The sequence below is a fragment of the Puma concolor genome, chromosome E4 (assembly GCF_028749965.1).
Source record: "Puma concolor isolate L17-30 chromosome E4, mPumCon1.1.hap2, whole genome shotgun sequence".
Classification (NCBI taxonomy): Eukaryota; Metazoa; Chordata; class Mammalia; order Carnivora; family Felidae; genus Puma; species Puma concolor.
The window spans coordinates 16,284,995-16,303,355 of record NC_141683.1 but is presented as its reverse complement, the minus strand read 5'-3'; the positions used below and the strand labels follow the sequence as shown (position 1 = coordinate 16,303,355).

At 37.6% G+C, this 18,361-nt stretch overlaps 1 protein-coding gene across 3 annotated transcripts in view; it reads right to left on the bottom strand.

The window, feature by feature from the left end:
* Positions 1 to 18,361, bottom strand: part of USH2A (usherin) — a 734,839-nt gene that overhangs the window by 100,154 nt on the left and 616,324 nt on the right. For all 3 annotated transcript variants that reach the window (XM_025927811.2, XM_086694483.1, XM_086694484.1), the window contains exons 59-60: positions 12,514 to 12,672; positions 10,900 to 11,062 (exon numbers count right to left, since the gene is read on the bottom strand). In XM_025927811.2, coding sequence (XP_025783596.2) covers positions 10,900 to 11,062; positions 12,514 to 12,672 — 322 coding nt within the window. The remainder of the gene's footprint in view (positions 1 to 10,899; positions 11,063 to 12,513; positions 12,673 to 18,361) is intronic.

The window sequence follows — 18,361 nt, the reverse complement described above, 5'->3', positions numbered from 1 at the left end:
TCCTCGCCACCATGCGTGGGCCAGATTCTGCACTCAGTGTAGGTTTGCAGGGTTTGGCCTTTGTACTTGCTGCAGATACTAGGCACCAGGTGTGTCATTGGGAGGGATCCATTCTAATGAGGACCACAGGGCTCACAGCCAAGGACTCCCCTCAGTGAGTTTTTAAAAGGTGTTTGCAAGGAACATAATACAGCAAACAAACATAAACTTCTACCAGGAAGTAAGATTTTCTGTTTTGTCTGGCTTCATCCTTTCTATGACGATTCAGTTAATTTTTATTAAATTCTCATGAATCCCCGCATTGAGGTGTAGCCATGGCTGTGACATTCTTTTAAAACATTGCCTGAAAGCATGACTTTTAAACATCTCTAAGAGGTTAAAAATTATGTTAGCTTCAAGTTTATCCACCAAAGCAGTTACAGGGTGCAGCCTGATGAAGTATTTCTTGCCACTGTTGAATACTCAATAAATTAATACTGTGTTGGGGTAAATGCTCCATCTGTGGTGGTAAAAAATAGAATATCTTTATGTCTGAATACACTTGGAACAGAAGAGGTTACGTAGATCACAATTATTCCTAATTCATGTAGGATTTAGGCTTCAACTAACTGGAAGTGTTTCCTCCTAAACAGTCTGTGTTTAGGGAAATCACATTTTCAGTCTTCCCAAATAGCCAAACGGTTATTCTATGCTTAAACTCATTTGGGAGATACTTCAATTATGCTCTTTTCCAACTACAGTTAATTTAATGTTGTTTAACACTAAGAAGAAAACCAAAATAACTATGAAAACTAGGAACTACATATTTTATTTTAAAGAATATATTTATTTTGAGAGACAGAGACAGAGAGAGAAAGAGCATGCATGTGAGAGCAGGGGAGGGGTAGGGGGGTAGAGAGAGAGAGAGAGAGAGAGAGAGAGAATCCCAAGCAGGCTCTAAGCTGTCAGTACAAAGTCCCATGAAGGGTTTAATCTCAGAAACTGTGAGATCATGACCTGAGCTGAAATCAGGAGCTGGACGCTCAACCAACTGAGCCACCAGCACCCTAGGCACCATATTAAAAAAAATTTTTTTTTTAATGTTTATTTATTTTTAGGAGAGAGAGAGACAGAATGCAAGTTGGGGAGGGGCAAAGAGAGAGGGAGACACAGAATCTGAAGCAGGCTCCGGGCTCCGAGCTGTCAGCACAGAGCCTGGTGCGGGGCTTGAACTCTCAAATCATGGCCTGAGCTGAAATCAAGACAGGGACACTCAACCAACTGAGCCACCCAGGCACCCCAGGAACGATATATTTTAAAGGAGATTCATACTTATATTTTTTTAATGTAGTATATCACCTTTAAAGAGAAACATCTTAACCCTCATTCTCTGCCAACAATTCTCAGGACTTGTCTTTAAAAACAACTAAAGCAAAACCCTATAACTCAGTTTATTTCTCACAGCAATTTAGTATTATGAAACTGCCACCCTCATCTCATGAAGAATAACAAGAATGTTGATTTAAATATAAAACCCCAGGGGCACCTAGGTGGCTACATTTGTTGAGCCTCCGACTTTGACTCAGGTCATGATTTCATGGTTCCTGGGTTTGAGCCCCGTGTTGGGCTCTGTGCTGACAGCTCAGAGCCTGGAGTCTGCTTTGAATTGTCTCCCTCTCTCTCTGTATTGTCTCCTTCCTCTTCCACTCACACTATGTTTCTGTCTCTCAAAAATAAATAAACATTAAAATAAAAATAATAAATAAATATAAAACCCCAAATACCTGTAGTCAGAGAAGATAGATCGTAGGTCCAGGCCTACAACCACCTGATTAGATGACCTTGGGAAAAACTCACCTGTGCTCTCTAGTTTCCATTTCACTTTGTAAGCTAGAGTTAATAACCTTATACAGGAAATGGAAACACAGGTGATTTATAAAATGCCATGTGAATGTTGAATCAACCAGCATTGTGGAGTGAGTGGATACTCTGGTGCGGGGGAGGAGACATCAAAGATCATCCACAAATGTTAAGACTTAATCCCATTTAAAACATTAATGATTTGCCATGCAATTGGCCCGTGCTTACCGCTGCAGCTTAATGTTCCAGACTTCCTTTTTTTCTAAACGTTTACTCATTTATTTTGAGAGAGAGAGAGAGAGAGAGCACACGCGCATGGGGGAGGGGCAAAGAGAGAGGGAGAGAGAGAATCCCAAGCAGGCTCTGGGCTGACAGTGCATAACCCAACATGGGGCTTGATCCCATGACTTGAGCCTAAATCAAGAGTTGGACACTTAACTGACTGAGCCACCCAGGTGCCCCTTCATGTTCCAGATTTCGATTCTATTTTATATTCCACTCATAATCAAATGCTTGCCTATAGTTCTTTTATATTCCATGATTGTTCAGGCTTCTGTGGCTTTGATATGCTAATCCTGTTCTGCAGTGCCTTGCTCCATACTCCTTTCTTCCTCCCCCTTCTATAGGCTAACTTCAATTCATCTTAAAAAAAATTTTTTTTTAATGTTTATTTACTTTTGAGAGAGAGACACACACAGAGGCATGAGTGGGGGAGGGGCAGAGAGCGAGGGAGACACAGAATCTGAAGCAGGCTCCCCCAACACGGGGCTCAAACTCACAAACTGCGAGATCATGACCTGAGCCGGAGTCAGATGCTTCCCAACTGAGCCACCCAGGCGCCCCTCCAATTCATCTTTTAAAGCTCCACCAGAGTACTTTCTCCAGGAAGTCTTTCCTTTGCTTCTCTCTCAAGTAGAATTATCACATCCTCCTATGTGTTAAGTCTTTTCTTTATTGATTCACTTGTCACACTATTCTGTAATATAATTTCTTTTTTTCTATCTTTTATACCATACTACAAGCTCCTTGAAGGCAAAGAATCTCTCTTACTTCTCTATATATTCTCAGCACCTAGGGAAGCATGGCACACTATATTAAACAATAAATATTATTTTTGAGCAATGACTGGATGACTGGTTGACAAGAAGAGACCAAAATTCTGTGAAACCTGCCAACTAGAGAAAATGTGCCTGTTATTAAGTTGTCTCTGAGCAACAACCCTATCCTTCTATATTTGGCTTTTTGAGAGTGGAGCCAGGACTATACGATGGCATTTCTGCTTTGCCGGCTGACTCTGTTGGGCTAGGCCAACAGGGGGCGCCAGAGGAAGATCAGAAAGCTGAAAGGAAAAAGGAACTGGCTCCTTCCTCTTTGCTTCCTGTTTGCATGCTGATTAGGTAAGCATCACTTTAGCAAGGATTTTTCACCCTGAAAGTAACAAATCCTTCCTTCCTACAAGAAGTTTGTGTATGAACTTTTAATAACACTTGGAAAAACAGCTTCATCTCATGCCTCCTCCCCAGACACCTGCATCAGCTGGAAGCAGCCTCCTCAGCTGTCTGGATCCCAGCATCGGGGTGTCCCCCTCTAATTTCTGAGTTTTAAGAATTTTAGCTGCCTCGCTTGGTTCCCTCAATCCCGAGGGTAGTTGCTGTTTCCTTGTTGTAGCCACCTGCATGATATCTTAGAGTTCACTTTTTAACCTTTCAACTACCCGGTTAACAAATTTACAACTAGTTAACAATTATTTATGTTAAATTCTTTCAGTTAAAATGACTGTCGAGGTTAAGGGTGCCTGGGTGGCTCAGTCAGTTGAGCACTGGACTCCTGATTTTGGCTCAGGTCATGATGCCAGGGTCGTGAGATTGAGCCCCTCATTGGGCTTTGCACTGAGCATGGAGCCTCTTAAGATTCTCTCTGTCTCTGTCTCTGTCTCTGTCTCTGTCTCTCTCTCTCTGTCCCCTCCCATTTAGAGAGTGCTGTGTCTCTAAATGAAAATAATAAAAAAGCCTGTAGTGGTTTCTCTTTCCCAAGCAGAACTTGACTGCAATAGAGAGTGATGATGATGTTCACAGAGAGAGAGAGAGATAGGAAAATCATAGACAGGGTGGTGCTAGATTTGCATCTGGACTAACTGAATTTCCTATTTTGTCTTTATCACACCATATGATACATTCATTGTGAAAAGTAATTAGAAACTATGGATGAGCAAAAAACCCCCCAAAACAAAAACCAAACAACAACAACAACACAAGTGCAGGCAGTTCCCAACTTATGATGGCTCAACTTACAATTTTTCAACTTTATGATGATGTGAAAGTGATAAGCATTCTGTTGAAGTTGCACTTCAAATTCTGAATTTCGATCTCTTCCCGGGCTAGCAGTATGCTGGAGGGTGGTCTTTCAGAATTGGGGGTACGGCAGCGAGTGGCAGCTCGCGGTCAGCCACACCATCACAGAGTAAACAAATGCATACTTACAATCCTGTTGTACCCATACGGCCATTCTGTTTTACATTTTCAGTACAGTGTTCGATAAATTACATGAGATGTTCAACACTTTATTATATACCGCAGGCTTTGTGTTAGCTGATTTTGCCCAACTCTAGGCTAATGTAGGTGTTCTGAGCACGTCTAAAATAGGCGAGGCTAAACCATGATGCTTGGTTCGTTCGGTGTATCAAATGCATTTTCAACTGATAGTATTTTCAACTTACAATGGGTTTATTGGGATGTAATCCCTTCGTAAGTCCAGGAAGATCTGTATTTGAAAGGATTGTGCTTAACCTATCGCTGGGAGATAAGCATAGTTAACTTTTTTTTGTTTGTATTAAGCATTCTAGACATTTTTTATACACATATACGTAAAAAAAAATTCTGTGTATTTAAGGAAAAACAGACTAGACACACTGTTGTGTAATCTGCTTCATTTATTATCAGGAATCTTCTTCCTTGTCCTTAAATATCTGTAACTGCCAGATTCATCTTCCTAAAGCACGGTACATCTTCTTTTTATTTAAAATTTTTTTTAATGTTTATTTATTTTTGGGGAGTGGGAGTGGGAGAGTGGGAGCAAGGGAGAAGCAGAAAGAGGGAGACACAGAATCCGAAGCAGCCTCCAGGGTCTGAGCTGTCAGCACAGAGCCTGATGTGGGGCTCCAACCCAAAGACCATGAGATCATGACCCGAGCTGGAGTTGGATGCTTAACCCACTGAGCCACCCAGGCGCCCTCAGCATGGTACATCTTTATTGTACATCTAGGATGACTTCCCACTTTTATCATGCTTGATGTTTAACATAATATGTTCACATACATTATTTCATTTAATTCTTACAAAATTCTAGGGTGTTATTCTCTATGTTTATTAACCTAACTTTACATAAAAATGAAACTTGGGGATTATAGTGACATACCCAAGGTCACATAACCAGTAAGTGGTGGACCCAGAGCCTGGAAGCCATATCTTCTTTCTGTTGACCAATGCCACACTCTGTCCACTTTATCAGATTGTTTCTTTTACCACAAACTTACAATGGCTTACATTACCTCCAAATAAAAAATCTAAATTCCTTAGCCTGGTATTTCAAGTCTTCTAAAATCTACCATCAAACTGTCAAAATTTACCCTACAAATAACAAAGGCTCCAGCCAAGCCTGATCATTACTTGAACACTATGCTTTCAGCACTGGGAATTTTGTTCATTCTATTAATATTATTCACAAGAGACATCTTTGCCATCAGGCTCTGCTTGTTAAAATCCTCTCTACTATAAATGAAACAGAATACAAAGTTCTGAAATGGACCAGATGATAGCAGGGAATTTTGTACAGGTGGCATTTCAAGTCAGTGAGGTATAAAACAATGTTGACAAACTAGTTTTTTTAAAAATAAATGCATAAATTTCTTGTCTCATTCTTTAAAACAAAATCAAGTCTACACTTAGATATAATGAGTAGAACCCATAAAGTTGCTGGAAGAAATAATTGATGTGTTATTTTAATATGATCATTAAAGGGAGAATTTCCTTACTATATAAAGAGCATAGACAAATTAATGAGAAACAAAAAAAGACAATAATCTAAGGGTGCATAATATATAATACACATACATACAAATAGCAGGTAAATATTTAAAATAAATGAATAACTTCACTTATAATGACCACAATTTTAATTAAAACAGTAATAACATGCCGTTTAAAATACTGAACTGGCAAAGATTTGAAAAATTGATCAGACCCACTATTGACAGCAGTTTTCAGAGTTAAAAACCTTATATACAATTTTTAGAGATAATTTAGCAAACTCTAAACATTTTAAATGTACAAAATTTGACCCTGCACTTCTAGTACTAAGAATAATCCTTCACATGCTTATTGTACAGGTGTTTTTTGAAAATTGCTGCTGTAATGAAAACTTGGAAATCACCTATTTTGCCATCGGTAGAAGAGTGGTTAAAATATAGTTGAGTCATTAAGAGAAATGAGGTGTGTGTGTGTGTGTGTGAGCAGACAAATGCCCTAAAGAAAATTGCAGAACAGCATGAACAATATGATTCATTTTATGTAAGGGAAACTATAAAAAATAAAGCAGAAATATTTTGTATAGTAAAATTAATAGTATTTACTTTTATTGATAGAAATTTTATATGCCTTGGGTAAGTCATAGAGAAAGGATAAATAATCTTTGTAATATTCTGTCTGGTTAAAACTTTTTCCAACCAAACTATTTCTAATAATCACCACTAAATTTTTATTTTTTAAAGTGTTTATTTATTTATTTTTGAGACAAAGGGAGTATGAGCTGGGGAGAGGCAGAAAGAGAGGGAGCCAGGTTCTCAAGCAGGTTCCGCTCTGTCAGCACAGAGCCTGATGCAGGGCTTGAACTTATGAATTGAGAGATCATGACCCGAGTTGAAACCAAGAGTTGGATGCTTAATTGACTGAACCACCAAGGCGCCCCATAAATTTTTATTTTGTAAGGCCAAGTCCCAATGACATCAACTTCATCCATGAATGAATGAAGTCTTCCCTAAATATTCCAGACAAAAAGAATCTTTCTCTCTTATAAACTTTCTGGTAAATATTTATATTTTTCACATTATATTTCTCTTTTTCTGTTTGTTTGCTTAGTTAAATTTATATCTCCTATAATAGTAAAAGTTCTTCATAACAGGGCTCAGATCTCACAGTAGATATGAACATATGTATGTATGTATGTATGTATGTATCTATCATCTATCTCTCTATTTATCTATCATCTATTTCCATCTCCATATCTATCTTTCCACACAAAATGAATTGACTACATTAAAGTTCCTTCACTTTTAAGTCAATACACTCTTTTCTTAGTTTACTCAATCAGTTTAATCATCCATTCTAGAAAATTATTACTTGTGGTTCCCTGCTTTGAATATTCTTCAATATTATCCATCCAGCCAAACTACCTTAGGTTTTATCCTTCAAAACCTTACTGTTTAAATACTCAGAAGGGGTGCTCGTTATCCATTTTGACTTTTACAGTCCAAGATACTGTATATATATTTTTCTTATTGCACATCGATCAACCTTTGTACTTCTTTAAAGAGATGGTTTATGAGAATAAACCTGATGCAATTTTGTCTCTATTAAAACGGAAGCGCCTGGTGGGAGGTCATTTTTTTAAGTGTTTTGTAGAGTCCTAAGAAAAAAAGTATTTGGTGGATTTTGTAGATGGAAGTCGGATTTTGTAGCTGGATTTTGCCATTTACAAAGTTATAAGATAAAGGGGGAATACTGAAAAATCTTTATTATACAATCCAAATGTACTATGAGGAGAAAGCAACTGCCCAAGATGGCCCTGTCTATACTCTATCAGTAAACAGTTTGCAAAAACACTAACATTAATGTTGTCCCTACTGTGGGAATCCCTTTTGTAGCTCACATTCGTCAACAAAGTAGCCTAAATAAAATAAAAAAAGTAACAGGTAAACTGAACAGAAGCAATTGCATTAATAATCATATCCTTCCTAGGTTATTTGGTTTTGTTTTGTCCAGTCATCAACATCCCTTTATGAGCACAGACACTTTTTAATAGGATGATATCTAGAGGCAGTCTCTAAACAATAGACGGAAATTACTGAGGGGCCGTGCTTTAGGGAGTTGGAGAGAGCAGAGTGACAAGTATTTTCAAAATGGGATTGGCAAGTTGGCTTCCTGCAATTTAATGAAAATATCTGCATAGGCCAAACCCTGTCTTTGGTTTGAGTTAAATGTATTTCCTTTGGTGGCGATAGAAGAAAGAGGAGGCAAATGATGAAGCAGAAATTACATGCCATAACCTCCCCAGAAATACTGCAGGCTTGTGGCTATAACTATATAAGGGGCTCTATGTAGTCCCAGAATGAAAAAGAGCTATGTGTCTACATTCTATTCCTGTCCTTACAAATTTCTGATTTTTTTTTTTGCAGCTATCTAAGAAAAATTTGATATTGTTGTTGTCTAAGCACATTTAAACTTCAGCTGAAATAACCGCCAAGTGATTCATGCCTATGTAGGTGAATATAACGATTGTATCTGGAGCCCCAGTGCGCCATTTTCATTTCACTTTAAATAAAAAACAAAATGTATCTATGTCAGTCAGTGCCCTTCTGCTGTACTCAGAGGTATCAAACAGGCTACAATTATGATTGTGAAGTGATTGTGTCACATTGGAGGAAGGTTTATTGCTTTTGAGTCCGCTAGGCAGTAACACATTCTGTTTCATATTACTCTTTATATCATTGTTTGGCTGTGACTAGAATAATCAAATGCCATCAAATGCTGTCAAATTCAATTTACAGTATTTTTCATTGAAGCGGGCTTTCTGCATTATATTTCCTGTTTTCCCTCTCTAAGGCTGCCATGGAATAGTCACTGTAATCATGAGCTTTATTTACAAAACCAACAGAGTGAAGCCACGTCCTGGTCTATAACAGATACTTTATTTCCCTTTATTCAGAATAGGAATTTGATGTGCTTTTCTCATACAATTAGCATTAAGTAGATGAAAGAAAACTATTCCAAGAGGATGGGTATTTTAGAGCCTGCACTAATGTGCTTAGCGTAAAATGTAAATTCGCATTAGCCATTTTTACGTGTTCATGTGTATTTGAATCAGAAATATTATTCTTCAAATTAATGTTTGCTGAGAAGAAATTTGGCTTGTTTGTCTTGGGCAGTGTCATTTACATAACCAGAAAGGCAATAATACTTTCTCTTCATAATTTTCCTACAAACCCTCACTCATGACTGAAGATTGACCTGTATCAAAGGGTTTCAACACCTAACATTGCAAGAGGATCCTAAGCGAAGTTTCACGATGTTTTCAGAGCACAGGACCAAACAGGGGAAGACATGAGATGCTAACAAACGATGTTAGAGGAGGGCTGAGGGTCTGGGAAAGAATGTGTTTTTCTCTGTTTGCCTGATGTGAATACATTGCTTTTGGAAGGGGTTTTCAGCCTGCAGATCCTTTATGTCTGCTGGTCCCTGCCTTACATGGTGTCCTTATTGTCTTAGACGGTTAAGTTGTGGACATCTCCTCCACCCCTAATTCATGTGTCAAATTCCAAACTCCCGAGGTGGTGGTGTAAGATGAGGCATTTGGGAAGTGATTGGGATATGAGAGTGGAAACTCATGGTAGGGTGGGTGTCCTCATAAAAGAGACTCACAGAGCTGCCTCGTTGCTTCCACCATGGTGAGAACACAGTGAAATGACAGCTGTGTATGAACCAGCAAGTGGGCCTTCACCAAGCATGACATCTGTCAGCACCTTGATTTTGTGTTTTCTCAGCTTCCAGAACCGTGAGAAATGCATGTTTGTTGTTTATAAGCCCCCCCAGTTGATACCATTTTTGTTACAGCTGCCTGAAGGGACGAAGTCAGACAGCAAACCCTCAGTTGACAGGTTCTTTGTCTCCTTGACTCTGTTTCTGTTTCTTGACTTTTTTTGCCTTTTCTCCTCTCTTTCTTCCTCCTTCGGGGTTGCTCGTTCATTCTCTCCCCCACCCCCATTCTTTCTTTCTTTCCTTCCCATTCTCCCTTCTCCCCCTCTCCCTCTCCTTCTTCTCCTCATTATTTGTTACTTATTTAAAGAAAACTTTAATTTAAAACTATGTCTGTGTTGATTGGATGAAGACTGGACCAGGGAGCACAATACACTTCAACCCAGAATGCCTATGGTCTCCTTGTCTCTCCTTCCTTACTCTGTCTCTTCTCTTACCCTCCCCCCCCTCTTTCCTTCTTTTCTTCATTTTAGGTGGATACATTTAACAAATCCTGCACATCGTGGTGAAAAGAAGCTACATTACCATCTACTACATCCCAGTATCATCTAGCCAGTTGAACGGAAACTCATTCCAACAGAAGGGTATCTGCAGAGCTGAGCTGTTCTTTCTGCACACAAAAAGGACCCTGTTTTGAGGATAAAAAGTTTTTCCAGGGGTGCCTGGGTGGCTCAGTCAGTTAAGCATCTGATTCTTGGTCATGATCCCACGGTTGGTAGGTTTGAGGCCCACATTGGGCTCTGCGTTGACAGCATGGAGCCTACTAGGGATTCTCTCTTGCCTTCTTTCTCTTCCTGTCCCTAAATCCTGCACTCTCGCTCTCTCTCGCTTTCTCTCTCACTCTCAAAATAAATAAATAAACTTAATTTTTTTTCCAAGCTCCACATAACAGACGATGCAAAATATTAGAATTCTTATTGCAGACATGGTTCCTCCTCTGGGATGACTGTGTTCTCTTGGTCAGTGGGCCTCTAGAGGACCGCTCTATAAGTTCATCAGAGGTAAAGCTGATGTGGACTAAGAGGTCTCATCCTTCAAGCAGGGCTCGAAACAAACATATCACGTGGTAGCTGTGGCTTTTCCCCTTGGATAATGTGTACAAGCTTCCAGTATGAATTTTAGATCCTAGCACGTGCTCCAAAAACATGAATTCCCACCCATTCCCTTATAGAAACAGAAAATGTATTTGCTTTTACAGCCCTGGAATAGTACACATTTTTCAATAATTTAAAATAATAGTAACAGTCAATGTTACCTGTGAAGAAAGTAGTTGATGATGACTCCATTTGGCTTTTTAGGTGGCATCCATTTAACTTCTATGCAAGCTGGCCCCAATGCCTGAAGAACTGGGGAATTTAGGTCCATTGGGGCTGCTTCAGATGTCTTGACAAACGTCCCACTGCTAACTCCACAACTTCCTTTAAAAAAAAAACGAGTCCTTTAGTGATTTGTCAAGCGGCGAAAAGAGTTACATATGCATGTAGAAGGGTAAGGAGATCACAGAACTCATGTTAGCTGGACTTTTATATATACACTTGTACACATATTTTAGACTAGTACTATACATCTCTATATAATTTGAACATAGTTATATGTATATATACTATATTATATATATTTTATGTATATTTAAATAAGGAATCATTTCTGGAAAATCCATTAAGTAACCACAAGTTTATAGAGGCATAGGCAAGAATACTTATGCTTGTCTGAACTGTGGTTTCTCTAGTTTATTACAGTCATTCTAGCCAGAAAGTGATAATATAGTTGAATACCATAAGTGTGTGCGTGACCTGCACATCTTGTCTATTCTTAAGAATATCTTATTTTTGCCAAAAGTTCGAAATAATTACCATCTCCCAACACACAGGAATCAAGCAAACAATTTGAAGAATATTGTATCTCCACAGCATAGTTTTAGAGACATAGAGATGCAGAAGTTGATTTTGCATTCAAATAAAGAAAACACTGGTTTAAAATAGTCCTATGTTGATTAGCTGAAGACTGGATCAGAGAAAGCAGCATCCTTTAAAACAAAATGCTTTGGTCTGGTTTGTAGAGAGAAGTGGGCAAATGGACTCAAGTTTGGAGATGAGGCAGAGCAAAATCACAGACCCCTCATTCTAACCAACTCCATGGGAACTGATACTCATTTGGAAATAGAAGTTCCTAAGCACATGTAAGACGGGATTGCCACCACATGCTGAGTATAAGATCGGGACATCTCTTTAAGGTGAAGCAACATGTTTTATACACCAATACGAGTTACATCTTTTCTTCTCTTATCAATATATGATGTAACATTTGGATGGATGAAGGGACTGAGGGAGGCTCTTCCTCAAGACCACTCAGATAGATGATGATTTCATAGACCACTAGCCTATGCCATAGAACTCAGGGTGACAAGCTGCGTATATGAGATAAGGTTCAGGGAAGCACCATAAAATACGTAAGATTCATTTGAGCGTAACTCAGCTTATACATAATGCCTCCCCTCACCCCCAAATAAAACTTAAACCAAACTGAGTACCTTTTCTTGAAAATTTCACAATATTTATTTCGTTTTATATTACCAATGATTCCTTATGTGATCCTAGGTGTTTTTCTTTTAAAGGGCCTTATAAAACAAGACTTTGCAAAACCACCATTTTAATATATTTAAATATTCATGATTTAATGTGCAGAAATGCATAATGCTTCACTCAATGGGAGGCTCTGATTTTTCTGGGTAAACAGTCCAGTACAAATAAGACATGATATGTTAGTCTTTGTATTTGAATTAAGAATCTATTCCTTTTTAATGAATTTTTTTTTTTCACAAAATGCTTTTTTTATAAAAGCCCAGGACAAGTGTCTGAAAGACTTTCACCATTTTGACACGCTTGTATCCTTATCTCATATTGTGTGAATGGAGCCAAATTTTCCAGAAGGATGGATTGATGATAACCAACAGAGGTGGTCAGAGGTGCCACACTTCCAGCATTGAGTAAGACATTGTACTCCACAGGCATTTGGGGGATAAGGATCCCTTTAAAGAGAGAGAAAGAGAAAACACAAAGGTATGCTATACAAAATGGCCAACAAATATTTGTCTTTTAAAAGCAATGTTATCTTTAAAATAGTTTAAATTAAGTATTACTGAATGTAGCAATGAACAGTTACATGAATGTATATTCCAGAAGTAAAACAATGTGTATCACCCATTTTCAAAAACAAATGAAGTATATATAATAGTTCTATTCAAAGGGATACTCCACAGGCAAATAAAAACAAAAGCACGTTCCACTTCTTAAAAAATACAAGGGAATTAGAAATGGTGTCATATATTTTTGCTAGGCTTACTTACTCTTAAAGTACATAAAAAACCCCACCAGTTTTGCTTGTGACAATAATTTTTCTGTAGGCATTGTGTATGCATCCAGTCTGACACAGATCCTTGACATAATAGCCCATAAAGTATCCAAATCATAGTCTACCTAGAGAATTCCCAGTGCATTAATTATTGAGTCAGGACAGTCCACTTTGTCAGGGAGACTTATGGACCTAAATACATATGAAATTTGGGTTCAAAAACTGTCATTTTTCACAATGCTTCCTAAAGAAAGAAGGTCTTGTCAGCTTAGCCTCTTCACAATCTAGTCATATAATTAAATGCCTGTAAGTTTTATTTGGTCATGAACAACATGGACTTTTTTTTTTCAAGGAGAGTCTATGAGCCTCGAATGAAGAATATAAGGGAATTTCGCGCTAAGCTTGCTCATTGATCTGATAGCTTATAACATTTGTGGGTTTAATTACTTGCCTTTGTAGTGCTTAAATATGTTTCTCTTGGCTGTAGAAACAATGAAATCAACAGAACAGGACTCAATAACCCTTGAGAAATGAGGTCTAAAAAAATAAAATGAAGGTTTTTTGTAGATATACCCCCAATGCATAAGGAGTGGAAGAGCCAGTAAAAGCCAGAGAAGCTCTCAGGATTTGGTGCAGGATGGATGAAAATAAGGAGTCTCTGAAGGATATATGCATCACAGTCAGGAGTGATGAGTTGTTTCCTGGAAAGATGCTAGATTCCGCTGAACCCAGACTGGGAATTTTTGTTCTAAATTGGAGCATCCTCGTTAAATTATCTTTGTCCTAATAGCTTAAATTACTGCTATTCTATCATTGATTCTTAAATTCTATCTCCAGCTTTATATCTCTCTTGCATTCCAGATTTCTATTTTCAACAGCCTACTTTACAGAGTCCTCAATCTCAACAGGCCTAAAGCAGAATCACTATATTTTCCACTCCCAAACCTGTTCCTCTTGGGTTTCCTTTCTGTTTTCCTAAGGCACAGACAGGCCTTAGAGTAAACCCTTAGGGTAAGATTTTTAGAGTAGACCCTGCCTTTTTTTACTCAGTTGCAGCCATAACCCAAACAAGAATAGCCATCTCATTGCAATCCAGTTTTATGCAGGACAGCATACATTATCTACTACTACCAGAATGTCAACTTCATAAAGTCAGGGACTCTGTTCTCCCCAGTGTGGTTCCAACGCCTAGATTTCAGCACAAAGTTGCAGCTCAACAAATGTTGGTTAACTGACTGACTGACTGACTGAAACCTCAGGACGATATTGTAAAGTAAATTGTATTACTTTTTTTTTTTTTTTTTTAAGATGAGAAAACCAGGGCTTGGGGGAGTCAAACAATTTGTTCCAGATTGCACATTGATTAATTGGGATAGTCACACTTGAACTCAGGCCCATCTGATACCAAAGCTTATCTCTCTATATTATGCTCTCTCTTGGTAATGGAGATTTGGATTAGGACAACTGGGGGGGAAAAGGAGAGGATAATTTTGAGATAACATGGGTACCCAGAAAGAACAGGTATTGGACACTGATTCAAGGTCTGGGAAAAAAAAAAGTGATGGAAAAATTAAAATTCCCACTAATGGAACAAAATTATAGGTGAATATTTAAAGTTCTGAAGAGCAGGTTTCCAAAACTGAACCACACACACCCTGGATGTTTGTGGACTTGTGTTGAAGTATTTTCAAGAGAAGGACAAACATGGTACCTCTTCCTGGAATATCAGTTTGACCCGTAAAATTTGGGAAATGCGTGGCCCCACTGCCTGAGTGATGGAAACCAGCAGAATCCCACTTTTCCTTGTTCACAAAAATTTGGTATGGATTTTTCTTCCAAAAAAGGCCCAGACTAGAAAATTATAGGGTTATTGACTGATTAGAACTTTTACTAGTCAGTCATTTTAACTCTAAAGTTACCTCAGAACTAACCATATGACAACAGAAAGAGTTTACGCTGACAAAATCAGTGTGTTGAACAAGTCCTACTCATGATGCAATCAAAACACAACTTAATTTTAGTTGTTCACTATGGCTTTAAAATGAATTCATCATGGGTAATCTTCTATAGATACAGGATGAAAATTTGGCTGGGCCCACGTTTCTGCTGAATCTCAAGTAATAGGCATTTCTATGTTATTTTGTTTCCATGAAGGAAAAAGATATAAAGACAAAGATTAATTCTAGAAAATTCAAATAAATTTATTTTTCTCTTTAATGGCTTCGTGAATACACATAATGGGTTTATTTAGAAAAGGTTCTTAAGGCCTAATTCTGAACTGTAAGACAAAACTGGGAATGGTTTTACTGCTTCCAACAAGACTGCTATAATTAAAATGAAGTTTGAGAGTTGATGAAGAGAGTTGATTATAGGGACCATTTGAGACTCTCGGTTCATTAATGGAGAAGGAAAACCTATGTGCTGTATTAGAGGTAGAATAAAGAACAGTATAATCAGGCTTTTTCCCCCCACTAAAAATGTTCTTTGGAGATTGTTGTTCAAAGTAGTAAAAAAGATTGAAGAGCGGATCAGGGACTTTCTCAGTTTGCAGGTGGACATCTCAGCAATAAAATATGTTTATGGAAATTTCCATTCATTCGGAATGGCACAGTATTCTACCTCACATGCTGGGAATTTCTCCTTATTGTTACCCTGACGTAGTCTGTAAAGCAGTGGGGGGGAAAATGGTTGCTGTTTGTACCCACATATTTATAATAAAATGAAGACAGAAAGAATTGCCTGGACATTGAACCTATTATTGGGGTCAGCTTTCTCCAGAGCAACCTAGTATCTTGAAATATAACAGCATATTACTCTTTACCCAAAGAGATTAGTAAAAAACAAATTTTTCCCCTAATGATAAATTATAAAACACACTAAGGTTTGGATGAAGACAAACGCATTGGAATACAATGGCAAATTTGTATGAATCTTTAAGATAAAAAGCAAGACCTTGAAGAAATCACAAGCTTAGGGTAATTGCTTTAGGCTATTACTAGACCTCCTGGGATTGCATTTTCATTCTTTCTTCTCTGTTTCTAGGGTAGATTTTATAGAAAAGTTTGACAAACACACATTTGAAAAATACTCCATCGTTCATGTTGAACTAGACAAACCACAGAATGGAACGAAACAGATCAAATCCCTCCTCTGCCCTTATTTGTTTCTGATAAGTTACCTAACCTCTATGAACACCGGCCTCTTCATCTCTAAAATGATGATACTAACAGCCATCTCATAAAGAGCTATAAGGATTAAATTAGAAAATGCATGTAAAACATTTTAGTGCTTTCCTACAACATAGAAAATGCTGAATAAATGGCAGACATTTCAGCAAAACAAAACGAAATGGAACAAAATGCAAAACGAAACCCACAACTATGACTCTCAAAGTTTTATGTGTCCTCAAACACTCTGAACTCACCTTTTATATTGTTTCTATTCCAATTACAAGTAAATGTTATATTCTGTCAAGTAAATATCTTTATAACAGTACTTTATCTAATTTTGTTTTTTATGAATACTTGGATACAATCAAACTGTATTCCTATGAAGATGTTTTATTTTTCAATTCTATCAGTAATTTAGAACAGTCTTTTCTCCAATTCATCTGACATATGTCTTCAGTCTATAGCTACTGGTCTGCTTCCAGTAACTTCTCTGCTTAGAAGGACAGAACTCCTAGGGGGTCAAGGAACACAATTGCGCTTCTGCTACATTTCAAATATAGACATAGCCTTGGTCTAGGTTTAAACATGGCCAGTCAAGGCATGGACCTGGAAAATGTATTTTTCACGTCTTGGTTAATTGGAAATAAATGTCCTTTACATATACCTATGAAGTGTTGAAACAGAAAATGCTCCTTGAAGCTGTGAGCATGTCAAACACTGACATGTATTTAGGAAAGAGGGCCCCTCCACTGTCATCATTTACAGGACTGTGACATGAAAGCTTCCTGTGTTCCTGGAAGCCCTGTACCATCTGCAATGAGTCTGAAACGACCTAGCCCCCTGGTATTCTGATGACTAAATGAAATGAAATGGGCATATTTGTTAAAGTCAGCTGGGAAGCCACACGACTTGGTTAGTTCCCGAGTTCATAAATTTATGTCAGAGCAAGAGGAGCAGTGGAAGCTCAAGTGAACCAATTTACCCTAAGTGCAAATGGCAGTTTTGTTATTTGGTGTCAAAGTTACCAGTCGCACAATGACAAGCTGCCATAACACATTTTCTTGTTCACTAAAGAACAAGGATTTCGTTGGTTAATATTCCTTGCAAGGCTCCTTTTCATAATTTACAACAACTAGATGCTGATAGGTTATTTAACATTTATGAAGTTAAGATGTAATCAGAAAAACCCTGATTATCTTTACAAATAAAAAAGTTAAATTATTCAACTTTTTTTTTTTTTTCTTCATGGCTTCATTTCACAGCAGGTGCATACTTTACAATGGGGCAAGTCAATCAAATAATCCTTTTTAAAAATCTTTTTTTAGGAGCTGGAGCAGCAACAATTCTAAGAGGAAAACTATTAATTCGGTTTGGTAGCTGCATTTGCTTCAAAACATTCGTTGCACTTTATGTAATGCTCTGAACATATCAGCCTAAATTCCTGCTTGTATATTTTGGTAGGCATATTTTGGTTATGCCCTTTTGGAAGTTTGGAAGGGAAACAAGACTCTCTTAAACATACATCCATTCCAAATATATGGAAATTTTACATAACTTTGTATAATATTTATCATTTTATGGCCTTTCTACCCTAATAGATAATAGGGTTCATGACAGGAAGGACAATGACTCATTCTTCTTTGTAGCTCTCAGGGTGTCTAGCATTATGCCTTGCTCCTGAGCGGGGCTCAGCAAATATTCTTATGTTCATTAAAATGAAGACAGGAATCAATACACCCAAAGGCTAGTGAGTTATATCTCATGGAGTTTTAAGCTACAAATAAAACACTCCTACTGTATTATTGGACGGGCTGCTCTTGAATTACATTGTCCTCATTCATATTTGCTATATTTATAGCAAAGTTATTTTTTAGCTTTTGAACTGGATCATAGTAGAAGTTAGAAAAAAATCATTTGCTTTCTGCACTGGGCACTGTTTATGTAGAAAAATGCTGAGAAAATATAACAGTAATTTTGACTACAGAATTTGGAGTCAGATCCATTGTGGGTTGGTTCTAACACCTACGTGTAAAATAACCCAGATTACAAAATTTGGTAATATCTATATTGATTTGTTCTAATTAGTAAAATGGGCAAAACAATAGGGTATACTATATTAGGTTGTTAAAAGCATTAAATGAGATACATGTAAATTTCTGAGAAAAATGTCTACTACATATAAGAACTCAGTAAAGC